The sequence below is a fragment of the Poromitra crassiceps genome (genome assembly GCF_964638095.1).
Source record: "Poromitra crassiceps genome assembly, chromosome: 16".
Classification (NCBI taxonomy): domain Eukaryota; kingdom Metazoa; phylum Chordata; class Actinopteri; order Beryciformes; family Melamphaidae; genus Poromitra; species Poromitra crassiceps.
Genome location: NC_139645.1, coordinates 25416851 through 25435506, shown reverse-complemented (window position 1 = coordinate 25435506; position 18656 = coordinate 25416851). Strand labels below are relative to the sequence as shown.

The 18656-nt window shown below is 43.5% G+C and overlaps 2 protein-coding genes across 2 annotated transcripts in view; both read left to right on the top strand.

Moving 5' to 3' along the window:
- Positions 1 to 18656, top strand: part of LOC310791545 (uncharacterized protein) — a gene marked incomplete at both ends in the record, with an annotated part of 557869 nt that overhangs the window by 243175 nt on the left and 296038 nt on the right. The gene's annotated exons all lie outside the window — the stretch shown is intronic.
- LOC310791124 (NLR family CARD domain-containing protein 3-like) overlaps positions 1839 to 18656 on the top strand; it is a gene marked incomplete at its 5' end in the record, with an annotated part of 39737 nt that continues 22919 nt past the window's right edge. The window contains 3 exons of the mRNA XM_083652824.1: positions 1839 to 3724; positions 12855 to 13028; positions 13802 to 13805. Of these exons, the coding sequence (XP_083508950.1) occupies positions 1839 to 3724; positions 12855 to 13028; positions 13802 to 13805 (2064 nt within the window). The remainder of the gene's footprint in view (positions 3725 to 12854; positions 13029 to 13801; positions 13806 to 18656) is intronic.

Genomic DNA, 18656 nt, shown 5'->3' with positions numbered 1-18656 from the left:
GAAGAAATTTAACCTACGATACATCACGATATCTGTGTAACTGAAGAGAAAAAAATACCCCTAAAAGGCAAGAAGCAGGTATTATGTATTTATTAGCAGAATTGACATGAACTCTCTCAGAGTTCACTCACTCACTCATACCATTTTCGATACCATGGAGGAAAAGTTACACATTAAGTCTTTTTATTATTATTATTAAAACAAGAAAACCTATATAACCTACCTACCTATATAATTTCTAAAAGTAGATATTAATGATCAAACATTTCCATTCATGTAGCCTACAGTATTTATGTTTTTGTTTCAACTACAAACATAAATAAACGTCAACTTGAAACTATGTTTCAACTACCACACACTGCATAATATTTTAGCCTGTTTATTAAAAAAAAAAAAAAAAAAAAAAAAAAAACATATCGATACTTGGTGCCAGTGTATCGATAACGTATCGCAAGTGGAAATATCGCGATACCGTGAGTATCGATATTTTGTCCCACCCCTATTTAGCTCTCCTTCATGTTGGAACTTTATGGTTTATAGTGGCTATAGTTTAAAATGATAGAAGCCATGAGCATGTCCAAACTCTGCTGAAAATCTAAACATTTGCCAAACAAGATCTATTCATTACAAGATTTAAAGGTCAATGAGCAGAATCCCTCTGGATATTCTGGTAAAATTATTAATTTGTTAATGTGAATGTAATATGCTGAACACAGTGGTGCACACTGGGAAACAAAACAGCACCACACCAGTTGTCTTTCACACTGAGCTGCACACAATCAGCAGACAATTGTCCAAGTCCCTCTGATCCGAGTCCCAAGCGAGTCTCAAGTCAATTGGTCCCGAGTCTCAAGCAAGTCCCAAGTCTTTCCTTTTGTCGGCAAATCAAGTCAAGTCAAGTCACAATGTTATTTCAAGTCAAGTCTCGAGTCGAGTCACAGGTTATGTCAAGTCGAGTCACAGGTTAGAAAAAATGACAAGGCAGAGATTATTTAGGCTGTAGACGTGCGCGTTCACGTTAATACGTGCTTGTTGCCAAGCAACACACTTCTCTCAGACGAGCTCGAGACAGCTGACAGACAGCTCCAACTCAGCTCAGACTTATAGAGTTGTATTCAAAGCATAGAAACGTTCTCACAGCTCAATTTAACAGCGCCAACACAAGCAGTTTGATCACAAGTGCAATCAGTACTGAATGCGATGGCAGACTGCGCACTGCGGGCAGTTGACGAGTCAGGAAGAAATTGAAAGATCTTCCGACGCATCAGCTTTTAAAAACCCGCCGACGAGCGGAGGTCCTGCGCCCAAAACGTCTATTTTCAGCACATATCGATCGATATTTTTGGAGAAGGTTCCGGCCGCATCACGCGCAGATCAAGATGAGACAGCTGTCAGTGAGTAGCTACGCATTTGGGTGTAACTTTTACGCCTGCTCCATACACAGACGCAGCGCATACAGGGTGCACTAGTCATAAAATTAAGTTAGTCGTAACTTTGAGTTCTACATTGGACGTAGCGTGTAAACCTAGGCGTACGCCCAGCTGGTGCACTCGGCTGATCTTGTCACAAGTCCGAGTCGAGTTTCGAGTCATTTTCTTCCAAGTCCGAGTCGAGTTTCAAGTATTTACCTTCCAAGTCCGAGTCGAGTCGGAAGTCGTCAAATTTGCGACTCGAGTCGACTCGAGTCCGAGTCCCTATGACTCGAGTCCAATTGTCTGACAATCAGGACCTGTTTGTCCGCTCACCAGTGATGAGCTGAAGAGATGTCATGGAGTGGAGATACACATTTACCAGGAAATGTTCACATTTCTCATGTTTACAAAAACATCTGCTCACTGATGTTCTTTGTTCTTTCAGAAACTCAACATCCACATCAACACCCACAACAAAAACACAAATCCAGTCTGAAGGAGAAGTTTCAGTGTTTGTTTGAGGGCATTGCTAAAGCAGGAAACCCAACACTTCTGAATCAGATGTACACAGAGCATTACCTCACAGAGGGAGGGAGTGGAGAGGTCAATGATCAACATGAGGTCAGACAGATTGAAGCAGCATCCAGGAAACCAGTGAGACCAGAAACAACCATCAGATGTGAAGACATCTTTAATCCCTTACCTGGAAGAGACAAACCAACCAGAACATTGATGACAAAGGGAGTGGCTGGCATTGGGAAAACAGTCTTAACACAGAAGTTCACTCTGGACTGGGCTGAGGACAAAGCAAACCAGGATATACAATTCATATTTCTGTTCACTTTCCGAGAGCTGAATCTGCTGAAAGATAAAGAGTTCAGCTTGGTGGAACTTCTTCATCTCTTCTTTCCTGACACCAAAGAAGCAGAAATCTGCAGCTTTGACAAGTTCCAGGTTGTGTTCATCTTTGACGGTCTGGATGAGTGTCGACTTCCTCTAGACTTCAAGAACAACAAGGTTGTGACTGATGTTACAGAGTCGACCTCAGTGGATGTGTTGCTGACAAACCTCATCAAGAGGAGACTGCTTCCCCTTGCTCGCATCTGGGTAACCACACGACCTGCAGCAGCCAATCAGATCCCTGGAAAGTTTGTTGACATGGTGACAGAGGTGAGAGGGTTCACTGACCCACAGAAGGAAGAGTACTTCAGGAAGAGATTCACAGATGAGCAGCAGGCCAAAAGAATAATCAAACACATCAAGACGTCACGGACCCTTCACATCATGTGCCACATCCCAATCTTCTGCTGGATCTCTGCTACAGTTCTGAGCGATCTGTTGAAAACCAGTGAGGGAAAAGACCTGCCGAAGACCCTGACTGAGATGTACATCCACTTCCTGCTGGTTCAGTGCAAACAGCAGAACATCAAGTATCATGGGAGAGCTGAGACAGATCCACACTGGACTACAGAGACCAGGGAGATGATTCTCTCTCTGGGAAAACTAGCTTTTGAGCAGCTGGAGAAGGGCAACCTGATTTTCTATGAAGCCGACCTGAAAGAGTGTGCCATTGATATCACAGCAGCCTCAGTGTACTCAGGAGTCTTCACACAGATCTTTAAAGAGGAGTGTGTGCTGTACCAGCAGGAGAAGGTCTTCTGTTTTGTCCATCTGAGCATTCAGGAGTTTCTCGCTGCTGTCTACCTGTTCCACTGTCACACAAACAGAGATGAGAGGATGCTGGAGACATTCCTGGAAGAAGAAGAAGAAGAAGAAGAGGAAGAAGAAGAAGACGAAGACGACAAAGAAGAAGATTGTGAACAATCCCTGGATGTCTTCCTGAGGAGAGCCATGGTCAAATCCCTGAAGAGTAAAAATGGCCACCTGGACCTCTTTGTCCGCTTCCTTCATGGCCTCTCACTGGAGTCCAGCCAGAAACTCTTACGAGGCCTGTTGGGTCAGACAGAGAGCAGGCCTGAAAGCATCCAGAGAGCCATCAGCAACCTGAAGAAGATGAACAGTAATGATGGCAATGCTGCACATTACTTAACCTCTCCTGAAAGAAGCATCAATATCTTCCACTGTTTGATTGAGATGAATGACCAGTCAGTACACCAGGAGATCCAAAAGTTCCTGAAGTCAGAAAACAGATCAGAGAGTAAACTCTCTGAGATCCACTGCTCAGCTCTGGCCTACATGCTGCAGATGTCAGAGGAGGTTCTGGATGTGTTCGACCTGGAGGACTACAACACATCATCAATGCTGGGGCGACAGAGACTGATCCCAGCTGTGAGGAACTGCAGGAAGGCTCGGTTAGTACTCCGTTAGTAACAGTCTAGAACAGTGTAGACCAGTGGTTTAAAAAGTGTGAGGCGCGCCTCCCCTGACGTGACACGAAAAAAATTGAAGAGAATCCACAGCCTCCACCAGATATGTCCGCACAGTAAAAGTAAAAGTAGTGTACGCGGTTGTCTGCAGAGAGCCTGCGCCAGGGCCGCTGCTGGCCATTTGGGTGCCCTAAGCGTAATTGTTTTGTGGTGCCCCCCCCCCCCCCCGTAAAAATTTCAATAACTGTCAAACGAAAGACTGCAAAATCATTAATTATGAACGATACTAGTGTATCTCACATTTCATTACATGTGGGAAACAAACAATTGTTAGAATTACTGTACATGCCAGCAAACAAGTGATTGTTAAACTGTACATGCAAGCAGGGGCGGACTGGGATCATAATTCAGGCCGGGCATTAGATACCAAGTAGGCCAGGCCGATACAGGCCGACGTACGTGCCGGCGTCCGAAGGGCGGCGGCGAAAAATTTGGGCTGTTTGAAGCCCAATTTGGGCCGTTTGAAGCCAGATTTGGGCTGTTTGAAGCCAGATTTGGACCGTCTGAAGCCCGATTTGGGTCGTTTGAAGCCAGATTTGGGCCAGTTGAAGCCAGATTTGGGCCGGTTGAAGCCAGATTTGGGCCGCTTGAAGCCCAATTTGGGCCGTTTGAAGCCCAATTTGGGCCGAGTCCAATTTTACAATGAGATGCACCCACTTTAACCCTGAATAAAGTAATAAAACCACTAGTAAACCAGTAGGCGGCGCCTGGCCTGCTGTTCAGTGAGTGGCCTGACTGAGGGCACAGTCACATGATGCCCTACGCAGTCTGCGTACTCTGCGTAATGGGGTGCGGCGGGCCTGGCCTGCGCACACACCCTCTGATGACGGAATTTACGTCACGCAGACCAATCCGGGGGCACAGCGCCCACTGACTGCCTCTGTGAGGTGAGCTCAGGGTATCAGAGGAGAAACCAGGAAGAAGGAAAATGCGAATTTTTTAAATGCGTGTTTCACCAATCCAATTGCAGCAGTTCTTTGTATCTACATCAAACATATATATGGTCATATATTTTTGTATCTGTTGGGGAGCTATTTCAGATTAATTTTACAAGATTTATGGGGCTGGGAACTGTTTGTCCACGCTGGCCAGCCTGGCTGCAGACACAGTCCATAGAGGATGAACATGCAGAGAACGCAACATTTACTCGATACACTGCACGGGGCGGGTATCCTGCTAGTTATAATAAAGATGTTAAAGATGATTAAAAAAAACAGATTAAAAGTCCTTCAGAGTGGATAAAGATGGATAAAATGTTTAAAAGAGGATATTTGAAAAAAGTAGGATAAAGAGGTTTTAAAATATTAAAGAATATAGCATAAAGATGTTTACAACATCTTTGGAACTTGTTATGCCCGAGTGGAGCATAGAACAATAATAGTAGGTAATAATGGCAATAATAAATGTGTGTGTGTGTGTGTGTGTGTGTGTGTGTGTGTGTGTGTGTGTGTGTGTGTGTGCGCGCGCGTGTGTGTGTGTGTGGGGAGGAGGGGGTGTTGGTCTATATCAGCGATCCTCAAAGTCCGGACTCCGGTCCGCATCCGGACCGAGATGCCGTTCTATCCGGACCGAGCCCTGTAACCTACAAATCATTGATAACTTACATTTTCACGGAGCGTTTCTATTTTAACCGGCACATGCTTTATAGTATTTACGGTACTACTGGTTTATCTGCCAGGAAGCTCACAGACCAATGCATGCGCTGTAAATCATCACACGTGATGCTACTCGGCCAATCAAATAAGCGAATCGTTTCTCTCTGTTGCTTCGTTCTCAGTGGTGCTGCGAGACACGGACGGAGGGGAGGCGAGGCGAGAGATAGTAATTTCACATGGTGTGCTCAAAAGAAACCACTCTTACATGTCCATTCATTGTTCTTACGGGCAGATCAAAACCAGTATGTCTCGTGTGAAGTGCGGTGCGATCCTGACCTGTCTATGGAAGCGCCACACATGAGCAAACACACATACACACACACCAGGGCACACTCACTGCCCAACGCAACAGCATGCGAGGTTTGCATTGCAATTGCATTGATCAACAGACAGACAGATACGGAGCTCACTTATCTCAAGAGAAAAGGTTGTTTGTTGGCTGAGAGTGTTAAATGTGAAATGGAGTGAAGAAAAGGGGAAACGCATTTCTCTTAAATTAAAGCACTTCATTTTAAGATAAACATTTTTCCAAAGCACTCTGTTGTATGTTATTTGTAAATGCATTATTTTACTTGAAATGAGAAAATAACATTTATTTATTATAGTAGGCTAGTTATGTAGCTATAATTAATCCAGTTAAATATGAAAACTGTAAATAAGCATTGTTGATGTTTATTTTGATTTAACAGTCAGTTGTTGACATACAGACGTACCATTAGGCTACTTCAATCATTGAGTTCAATGGCACTGAATCATAGCGCAAGCTACGTTACAATGTTCCGGACCTTTGCTTGAGGACATTTTCTCTAACTGGACCTTTTTGAATTTTAATTGAGTGCCCCTGGTCTATATGTTCTCTGAGGGGAGGCGCAGTCTCCCACACTTTGAAAACCCCTGGTGTAGACTAGAGTGACCTTCATACCTGACACCATCAGTTACAATATTTCATACCAATGATTAAGATTCAAGATTCAACAACATTATTGTCTGTCACAACGCAACAGACATTTTTCCTTTGACCAGGCTCAGGTGCATGTTACAAAACACATTAAAAACATACAGACACATATAATAAAAAACAAAAGCAGTGTTAAGATGTTAAAGTGCAGTGCCCATTTAAAAGACAATACTAGTAATAATACTAATGTATATAAACCATATATATACACACCTATATAAACTATAGCCTATATAAACTATATATATATATATATTATGGCTGTCAAAGTTAACGCGTTAACGCAAATTCCTTTTAACGCCACTTTTTTTTACGTGCGATTAACGCATGCAGTTTCTTTGATGTTTGAGCCTTGGTCCGACCCATAGTTTGGGAAATCAGGAAGCAGTAACGTTGATAGCAAGCAGAAATAAACCCCCGTGAGCAGAAAAGGAGGAAGAAAAGGGCTATAATGGCAAGTTCAGCTTAAAATTGAGAAAATGGCCCGCATTTTGGGTGAGAGAGTGAAAGAGAGAGCACGTCAGCGTGATCAGACCGTTGCAGAGAGAGAGAGAGAGACAGACGGAGAGCAGGGGGGGAGAGGCAGAGAAAGCGAGCGAGACAGACAGGGAGGGCGATCAGACCAGAGTCAGAGAGAGACCAATGGAGAGCGGGAGAGAGAGACAGAGAGAGAGGGAAAGAGAAAGAGAGAGGGGGAGAGAGCTGGCACGCAGCTGCTCCTGTGCTCTTTTCTTCAGATGAACCAGTAGGCTAATTATGCAGCTTACTACAGTAGCCTATATACTTCTACTTCACTATACAGTATGGTTCAGCATGCACACCCTTGAGGTTATTCTGAAGAATATTCTGGACAGTATTTGTCATTGTTCCAATAATAATAATAATATCCGCATAAAGCAAGCATATTCGTCTACTCCCATGTTGATAAGAGTATTAAAAACTTGAAAAATATCGGTTTTAGGTAGATTTAGAACAGATAAAAAAATGGTGCGATTAATCGCGATTAACTATAGACAATCATGCGATTAATCGCGATTAAATATTTTAATCGATTGACAGCCCTAATATATATATATATATATATATATATATATATATATATATATATATATATATATATATATATATATATATATATATACTGTATATACAGTATGTGTGTGTGATTGAAATCAGTGTGTGTGAATGCATGCACATTGCACACCAGGAACTAATCTCCCATGCAGACCCTGGCACCGTGACATGATTGCTAGCTAACTAGCTACTTGTGTATGAAAGATTCCCCCAGTCTTCTCCTGCCTTCAGCTCATGTTAGAAATATCATAATTACAGAGAGTCACATGACCGAGCTGACAAAGTGGTAAATATGATGCTGTAGGCTCAAAACTTTAAAAGTTACTAAACCCCAACCAAATCTGTGGTGAAGCCAGACTGACTCTAATGGTGTCAGGCTGTTCTACTGAGCTGTTTTACCAAGTTGAACTGAACAGCCTTTGGAGCTCACACTGAAATCTCAATCATGTTTCAATATTTTCTTAATAATAATAATAATAATAATAATTCATTTATTTTATATAGCGCTTTTCAAGACCCAAAGATGCTTAACAGTAAAACAAAAGACAAGCAACAGGCAACAGATACAGGGAACAGGTACAAATAACAGTGGCGGTTCAGGGCAAGGTTGTATGGAGAAGCAGAGGAGAGGAAGAGAACAGGAGGGAGGGGCAGGGGGGCGGCGGAGGGTGATGGTTTGGAGGAGGTGGTCAGGGGTAGGGGAGGTTGTAAGCTTGAGAGAACAGATAGGTTTTAAGTCTGATTTTAAACTGCTGTTTTTTTACATAAATGCTTTAATATGATACAATTGCGTAGGAGGAGGAGGAGGAGTGCTTAATAGGTTTTGATTAGGATGCTGGTCTCAGGTTTGATAATCTCTCATTTTACATTAAATCTGTAAACAGTCTTTCTATCTGTGAGCTCTGAAGTCCTGGGGCCGGTTGAACAAAACACCTTGAGTTAAGATTTTCCTTAGAGTCTGAGCACACCCTTATACATCTTCTCCTTAAGGTTAAAAGGTTAATGGACACCTTAAATCTTAACTCAAGGTGTTTTGTACAACCGGCCCCTGGTCTCAGCTCTGGAGTCCTGGGGCCATATCTTGGTGCAAGCGCTATTTGCTTTTTGCACTTGCTCCCTGGATTGCATACCATTCTGCCTGTTTATGCTATCTTCGGTACGATACCGCCCACTTTTGCGCCGGATTTTCCGCACCGGCGCATCTGTGGGTGTGCCTTATGGTAAACCAGGTGTGGCAACGCTAAATCCTCACGTTAGCTATCATCCCTGTGCGCACAATTCTTTGCGCTTAGAGCTCTGAAAAGCGGGTCTAAAACCCCGCTGCGGCCTGAGCGCACCATTATTCTCCGCACTATTCCAGTGCACGGGGAATCCTTGGGCCCTATCTTGGTACAAGCGCTAACCGCTTTTTGCGCTTGAGCCCGGGTTTGCACGCATTAACGCGTCTTATGCTATCTTATCTTCCCTGCATCTTATGCTATCGTCCGCCTCACACAAGTGTCAATTTGTGTGTTGGCACGACACCTTCCAGTTTTGCGCCGGCGTCTGAGCCAAACACAGGTGTGGACGTGCCCCAAGCCAAACCAGGTGTGTCCCCGTAAAATCCTTGCCTTCTGCTATCGTCAGCATGCGCACAATTCTTTGCGCACGGATGTTCCATTAAAATACAAATGCCAGGACATCAAATTCTGCTGCTAAAATTGGGTAACAGCAGATTACTCAGTGAGGCAATCAACTATTATTCACTGAAAACCTTTATCACATGTAAAGTACCACAATCATGCTGATATCCTCTTTCTACGTGGCCTACCCTCCCTCTCTCTCCAAAACCTTGTACGTGCACACACACACACACACACACACACACACACACACACACACACACACACACACACACACACACACACACACACACACACACACACAACACACAAACACACACACACACACACACACACACACACACACACACACACACACACACACACAGTACTTTGAGCAAGTTGTGTGGGCCAGTGATGCAATAGCCTATTAAGATGAACCCGGCACTTGGGACAATTTTGATATGTTGAAATAGGCTAGAATTAAATTCTCACACATCCCTGCCTATTAAAGAAACAAATATTTTTTACATGTGTATGTTATAGCCTATTTATATGAACAAAACGTCAAATGCACGTGGACAACCATATGACATTTGCGCAAATGAATTGGAGGGAATGAAAGGAGACACTGATTGGTTGTGTGGATGATAACGCCCGCACCAAGCCTGCACGCCTCTGAATAATTTCCAGAGTTAATCCTGCATAAATCACTGTGGCGCTGGGCCAAGTGGCATTTTGCGCATCACAGAGAATAGCAGATGATTTGGGAACGTCCATTAATTTGTGCTGCGCCCGGCGCAAGCGCTAAATTACTGCTTTTGCCACGATAGGGCCCAGTGTTATTGTTATGCGATGGTGTTGATGCGATGGTGTGGAGATGTCCAAATTACGCATGGAGATTACAGTGTCCATCTTACAATTTCATTCAAATTCATTTGCAGAAACAGTTAAATGCCATCCTTAAAATGAATAGACAACACCTATTTGATATTCCCTTAAGTGCACATTAAAAAATAACATTATTTTGGGAGTTTATGTGAAAATGATGAGGTGAAAATGTCGATTATACCCCCCCTCTCTCTCCGAAACTGCACGCGTGCACACACACCATACAGATTAATTAATCATCAATGCCTTAATGCCAATTAATAGCCTACTATAGTCTACAATTATTTCCCCCCTTTGAGTAGCCTACATCTGTCAGTTCCCATCTCGCTCCCTCAGGAAGAAAATAGGATACAAATAGGGGTTAATGGGAAATGAATTGAGAAAACTTGGACATTGTAGCCTACTTGCAATATTATTGTCAATAAAATGTCCCTGTTTCCTCGTTGCAAACACGTTTCTATTTTCCAGCCAACCAAAGAACCTGAATTGCATCAATTAAAAGCTGCAAATCACAGATGTTTTTAAATGATGTGATGATTGTTGTGAGATGTCAACACACTTGAGCACGCCCCCATTTTGCGGTGCCCTCGGCGCTAAACACGCGCAAGCGCTAAATTACCGCTTTTATGACGATAAGGCCCCTGGTCTCAGCTCTGAAGTCCTGGGGCCCTATCTATCTTTGTAGTAATTCACATGTATTAACTCTCACATGTAAAAAGGACACAGACTCACTGCTTGCCTCTAACGTGAAGGTGATAGTAGGAACTCTAGAATTAAGAAATTCCTTCAACCCCTCCAGCTCCTCAGATGAACCAGTGAACACAAAACAAATCATCAATGTATCTACCAACATTTGACAAAAGAACAAGAAGGATTGTTCTTATAAACATAATCAACCTCAAATTTGCCTCGTTTTATATATGAGGTCACACCCATTCTCTCATTAACACTGAGGAAAGCCACAGGCTGAAACACCTCTGTTCACTGCTGCTGTGTGGATTAAAACCTTTTTTTCAAACTTGACATGTAAGTGCTGCTAGTTCCATTTGACTTTTCAGTATTTGCTTGAACCTAAACTGAGTGAAGAAAAGATATGAATATATAGGCTACAATACAATAAGCAGCTCAATCGGTGCAGGGAGATCACAGAAACAGAGGTAGGCAACAGCACTCGAATTAGAGTAAAAGCACACTGATGATGGCCTAAGGCTGAAACGCATCTGTTTTGCCCTTAACTCATTGAGTGCCAGCCACTTTTGGAGAACGGACGCTCCCAGTGCCAGAGTTTCAGAGCGTTTTCAGTGATTTCTCGAGGCCCACAGAATATTGTGTGATATTACTATGTAAACACCGAACACGCACAAAGAACGATGAGACTCTATTGTATCAGCAGCAAAAAAAAGTTTATTGATATCATTTTCCGTTCTTTAGTTATCAGCCGGAGAAGATAGGTCAAAAACAGCAAAAACAGGCGTTTCCATCTAGAAAGCTGAGATATTGAGCCTTTTGTGAAATTAAGCATTTCAAGCAAATCACTGACTCTGAAACTAATATTTTCTGACCTGAAACATCTGAACAGTAATTTCCTTCAATATAACAGCACCCCCACCCCCCTCAACTCCAAACTCCTCCTCCGTGGGTGTGTCTCTGGTGGCTTTGCTCGCTCTGCTGCTTGTCAGGCGAGTCTCTGCTGCTTGCGGATCCACGTTCGGATGGCCGCCGCTCGTCGGGGGAGTCTGGATCGGGCTCGCTCGTTTCTGGGGTTTCGGTTGTGAGCTGGGATGAAGCTGCGTCCGATTCTGGGCTTTCTGGGCTTTCTGCTGCGCGTTTCAAAGTGTGCTGCACCCAGAGTCTATTTTCGGAGCCCCCCACCGTTGTGCGCCGGCTCCCAGCGCGACAGCGAAAAGCCAAACCATTCAATGGTTTCATCACGGCTTTTTCTGCTGTTTTTACTCAACTTTCTCTAATCTGGAGAGCACTGTCGCCACCTAATGGGTCAGTAAAATAGGTTATACACATTCAACATGCCCCAAAATTTTACAGGAGATGTATTAGGCATTGATCCACGTCCCACCGTCAAAAAACGCAATTGACGAACATACTCGTCCTTGGCACTCTACGTTACTAAACGAATTGACGAACATACTCGTCCTTGGCACTCAATGAGTTAATAAAAAAAACTCAAGATTTACTCTAATTCGAGTGCTGTTGCCTACCTCTGTTTCTACAATACAATAAGTACATAAATAATACTATTGTATTACCTGCCTTCATCTGATAAATCCCTTGCCTCCCTTTCTCTCTCTCCCTATCTCTATACAGTATATCTCTCATTCTCTCTTGGCAATGTAAATAAATAAATAGATAATGAAGAGTTAATTTGCAGAAACAGTTAAGTGCCATTCTTACAGTGAATAGACAACACCTGTTTGATACTCCTGGGAGTGCACATTAAAAAATAACATCATTTGGGTGATTTATGTGAAAATTATGAGGTGAAAATGATTATGATCGATAATACAAATATGTGCCGGGTTCTCCACCCCCACAAACGGTATTAAAGGGAGTGAGAGACGGGAATCTGATTGGTTTGATTGATGTGATGCCCAGGGTCTGGGCTTTACATCAATCAAACCAATCAGTGTGGCCTGCATCATTCCTGCCTGCACAGGTGATAAGCACGCCCATTTCATGATTTTGCACGGAGCACACAGGCATTTTACGCAGCAGGGAGAATAGCAGAGGGTTTGGGCACGCCTCTAAATTGCACGAGTGCCCGCCGTTAAACACTGCACAAGCACTAATCAGTGCGTTTGCGAGACCAGGGCCCCTGGTCTCAGCTGTGAAGTTCAACTTCTTCTTTATTCTTTATTCAGATTGAGGTTCTGCGTGTTGACAGAGGTTCACTGTGAAGTCGTGGCCTCAGCTCTGAAGTCCAACTCCCATCTGACAGAACTGGACCTGAGTGACAGCAACCTGCAGGGTTCAAAACAAGTGAAGCTGCTCTGTGGTGGACTGGAGAGTCCACACTGCAGACTGGAGACTCTGAGGTCAGACATCATATTTAATAATGTGCTGATATGAATATTATATGGATTTTATAATGTGTGGACGTCTGTATAGAGTCGATCAATCTGAAATCAGACATGATCTGGTTTTAGGGGCTTAGATCTCAAATTCTACTCATGTTGTTGGCCTTAATCATTTTACTCTGGAGAGGAGAGAGAGGGAGAGTCATATAGGCCCTAATTCACCTGATTACTATTTATGCAACTTCTTTGATTCCGTTATATAATACTTGCTTTCTTGCCTTTAAAGGACGGCTTTACTGGTAATCAACCCACTTTGTATCATATATAATCTCAGTAATATAAGCACATGGGCAGCCTTTATCTTCTCTCTCTGTTTACTTCACGGAGAAAAATGCTCCTGCTCCTGTCTGCAGAAACTCTGCCCCCGTCAGCTGCAAGTCATTAATGCTCCTTAAGGCTCTCAATGCATTCTCCGTGGATGTGCGCATACTTAAAAAAATAAAATAAACAATAACAGCCGCCCTCGAGCAGATTCCACGTCTCCAGCAGAACTTCCGCAGCTCCGTTGTGACGCGTTGTGACGTAAAACGTGTCACAACGGAGCGCTTTGCCAGAGGAGGAAATGGGAGATCTCTGTGAGGAAAACACATTGAGAGGTAAACACTGCCCATGTGCTTATATTACCAAGATTATTAATGATACAAAGTGGGTTGATTACCATTAAAGCCATCCTTTAAAGTATTGTATTTATTTGTGTTCTTTCTTTTTGTTGCGTCAAACTCTTCCAACAGGCTGGCAAGTTTGACACAAAACAACAACACACCAAACCTCCATCCAAAAACACATAACAGTAGTACAGTAGATCAGGCTGCCATCAAAGCCCTGTGAAGCTGATATTAGTCATAATGTTTATGAAGTCTGTCTTCAGTCAAATGTGAAGAAAGAGAAAGTGGATTATATCACACAGCATCAGACTCCAATGCTTCATGTATCACAAACATCCACCACTGCCAATTTAGCATGCTATGGCATGGTATTGTTTCAGTGGTGTTGATGTGACTGGAGCTACCAGAGCTACACACACACACACACACACACACACACACACACACACACACACACACACACACACACACACACACACACACACACAGAGTGAGAACTAACTTGAACAATGAATCTAACATTAAAAATAGCTACTGTAGCAGGGACAGGTGCTACAGTAGCTATTTTGAATGGTAGATTCAGTTATAGCCAGTTTACAGTAGGCCTGACTGAGCAGTGAGCGCTGAACTGCAGGTATTCATGGTGAAAATCCTGAAAGCATTTAGTTATGTTATCTTAAGCTGATGAATCTGGCTAACTCAGTTAGCTGGCAAGCTAGTAGGTCTAGATCAATTTTAGGCAGTGTAGCCACTATAAGTTAGCCAACGTTAGTTGACAAATGGTCTCAGTTAGCAGAAGCTGACAATTCAATCAGAAACTAAAAGAATAATGCTTTCGGTACTTTAACACATTCACTGCCAGCCGTTTTTTTTTTACTGTAGGTAGCTTCTGCCAGAGGTTTTTTTTTAGGATTCTGGCTCATCTTTCAAGACCCGAGGATTCTTTTCTGCTAAGATTTTGTGAACACAAAATATCTCAAAAGAACTAATAGAATGTGTGTTTTCTCTGTCTAAAAGAGTTAGTTTGTAGAGTTAGTAGTTATGTAGGCATTAGCACTTGAATACAGCATGGTTTCAGCGTCTGAAAATTTAAGCTGAGATAAATAGCTTTTTGTGAAATTCGATAGAACAGTCACTTTAACCATTCATTTTTGGCATCAGTAAGACGTCAGACATCTAAACAATAGTTTTGAACAGTAATTTCCTCCATAACAGCAGGAAACACCCCTCTCCTTCAAACTCCTCCCTCCGTGTGTGTTCTTCTTGGCTGCAGCGGGCGTGTCACAAGCTCGTTTCTGCTGCTGCTTTGCTGCTGCTCCTGTCTGCTGGCGGCCGCTGGGCAAGTCTGGATGGGCTCGCTCGTTTCTTGGGGTTTGGGTTGAGAGCTTTGATGAAGCTTTTGCGATTCTGGTCTTATTTATGCTGCGTGTTTCAAAGTGTGTTCCACCCGTAATCTATTATGCAAATTTGCAATCCCGCACCGCCAGCTCCCAAGCGCGAAAGCGATAGCGTTTTCGCCAATCCATTTTCATGAGAATGGCTTCCTCACACTGCTTTTTGCTTGCCTTCCTCTAGTCTGGAGAGCACTGTCGCCACTTAGTGGGTCAGTGGAATGGGTTGTACACGTTCGGTGGCTCCAATATTTATATAAGAGATGTAAAAGGGTTAGATGCACATCCCACGGTCAAAAAAAAAAAATCTTTTTTTTGACGTGTTAACACGTCATTGGCAGTCAACCGTTGGATTTTTTTTGACGTGTTAACACGTCATTGGCAGTGAACGTGTTAAGTGATAGAACACAACCACAATCGCTTACCCGGTTTCTAAAGTGGATCTCTGCCCCGGCCATACCCGCAGCAGACACTAATTGGGCTTGGGAATCAATCCCAGAATCCAATGCAATGCAAGATTGCGCATTGCATCTCAGTGATGGCATCATTGATGATGTCATCAGTGATGTCATCCTTCCTGGCAGAGGCTATATAAATTCAGTGATGATGTCATCAGTGATGCTGTCATCAGTGATGTCATAGAGCAGGCGAGGCTGCGATGCGCTGTGGTCATCAGTGATGTCATAGAGAGGCGAAATATGAATGGCGGTGAACGGAGAATAACGTTACTTTTTTGATCCCGTTTGAGTTGTGCCACAGGGTGCCAACGTTAATTTTGTCAATTTAAAACATAACTTTGCATGTCAAGAAAGTCGCAGTTTGTCGCCAAACTGTTGCACTATACGTTATAAATCAGAAAGACTACATACGCTGTCGCCTAAGTGACATCACTTTCTCTACCGGCAAAGCTGAAGACCGGCGATATGCAACAAGCTTCCACGAGCTATGTAGTTTTTATACGAAACTAACCCCTGCGTTTCAGTTTGACGACAAACTGCGACTTTCTTTACATGCAAAGTTATGTTTTAAATTGACAAAATTAACATTGGCACCCCGTGGCACAATTCAAACAGAATAAAAAAAGGAACGTTATTCTCCGTTCACTGCCATTCATATTTTTTTCAACGCTGGTACAGGAAGTGACGTTTCACTTTGTCTCTCTATAAGAGCAAGTGAGCCAGCACAGCAGGTGAGCTGCAGGGTGGACATGCTGCCTAGGATGTTCAGCTGTAATAATTTGAATTGTTATAATAGTATGATCAGATCTCGGTCACTAATCATACATGTTGCTACCTTGGAAACAAGAGAAAAATAAATGAGAAAACAATCAATACGACTACCTTGTCCTCTAGGCCAGTGGTTCTCAAAGTGGGGTCCGAAAAAACTATTTTCACTATAATTCCATCCAAGTATCACAATGACAGAATACATGACTATTTTGGTCATGGGTTTCATACACTTTCTGTAATAAAACATCCAAAAGCAAATAGCTTATCAGATGGGGGACCCTGAGACAAAATCTTATCAAATGGGGGTCCGTGGTCTAATTTGTGTCAGTTTAGGGGTCCTTGATGCAGGGCCGCTGCTGGCCATTTGGGTGCCCTAAGCGTAATTGTTTTGTGGTGCCCCCCCCCCCCCCCCCGCAAAACTTTCAATAACTGTCAAACGAAAGACTGCAAAATCATTAATTATGAACGATACTAGTGTATCTCACATTACATTACATGTGGCAAACAAACAATTGTTAGAATTACTGTACATGTCAGCAAACAAGCGATTGTTAAACTGTACATGCAAGCAGGGGCGGACTGGGATCATAATTCAGGCCGGGCATTAGATACCAAGCAGGCCAGGCCGATACGGGCCGACGTGCGTGCCGGCGTCCGAAGGGCGGCGGTGAAAAATTTGGGCTGTTTGAAGCCCAATTTGGGCCGTTTGAAGCCCAATTTGGGCCGTTTGAAGCCAGATTTGGGCTGTTTGAAGCCAGATTTGGGCCGTTTGAAGCCCGATTTGGGTCGTTTGAAGCCAGATTTGGGCCAGTTGAAGCCAGATTTGGGCCGGTTGAAGCCCGATTTGGGTCGTTTGAAGCCAGATTTGGGCCAGTTGAAGCCAGATTTGGGCCGGTTGAAGACAGATTTGGGCCGTTTGAAGCCCAATTTGGGCCGTTAGAAGCCAGATTTGGGCTGTTTGAAGCCAGATTTGGGCCGTTTTAAGCCAGATTTGGGTCGTTTTAAGCCAGATTTGGGCCAGTTGAAGCCAGATTTGGGCCGGTTGAAGCCAGATTTGGGCCGTTTGAAGCCCAATTTGGGCCGTTTGAAGCCCAATTTGGGCCGAGTCCAATTTTACAATGAGATGCACCCACTTTAACCCTGAATAAAGTAATAAAACCACTAGTAAAGCAGTAGGCGGCGCCTGGCCTGCTGTTCAGTGAGTGGCCTGACTGAGGGCACCAAAAAAAAAAAAAAACTTTTTTTTTTTTTTTTTTTTTTTTTTGGTACCCTCAGTCACATGATGCCCTACGCAGTCTGCATACTCTGCGTAATGGGGTGCGGCGGGCCTGCCTTGATGTGAAAAAGTTTGAGAGCCACTGCTCTACGCCATGTGTATCTGTTTAAGATTCTGTATAGCCTCCGAATGTCCACTAGATCTAGAGATGCCTTCATTCCTTGAATTTCACCGAGAGCCGGGGGATGGTTATTGTAGGAATGAGTACGCTCTTTGTTTATATTTAACACCTTAAGTGCCATAGCCGAAATAATTCGTCTTACATAATCCAACGCTTGAGTGCCAGAGCCGAAATAACTCGTCTTACATGTTTTTTTGACGGTGGGACATCAATCAACCCCTCTTACATCTTCGAGATAACTATTTGGAGCAAGAGCATGTGTGTAATCTATTTTACCGACCACTAAGTGGCGACAGAGACCGAGAGAAGTCACAGCCACGGGACCCAAAAGCAGCCGCCTCCGCGGAAATGGCTTGGATTTTACAGTCAGAAGCCCGAGACACACACACAGAACGGACAGAGATCCCTTCCCCCCAGAGCCGCGGATCAACGCGCGAACACACACACACACACACACACACACACACACACACACACACACACACACACACACACACACACACACACACACACACCGCGGGAGCAAGCTTGGCGATTTTACAGTAATCCAATCCATTTCAGGCAAGCAGGCAGGCAGGCACGCAGACAGACAGGCAGGCAGCACAACACGCTTCTGACACGCCCGCTGAAGCCAGGAGGAAGGAGGAGAAGACACACGGAGGGAGGAGTTTGAATGAGAGGGGTGTTTCCTGTTGTTATGGAGGAAATTACTGTTCAAAACTATTGTTTAGAATGTCTGACGGTCTTACTGATGCCAAAAATGAATGGTTAAAGTGACTGTTTCACAAAAAGCCATTTATCTCTGAATAAATTTCCAGACGCTGAAACCATGCTGTACTCAACGGCTAATATCTACATAACTACTAACTCTGCAAACTAACTCTTTTAGACAGAGAAAGCACACATTCTATTAGTTATTTTTAGATGATTGCTGTTCATGAATTCTTAACAGAAAAGAATCCTC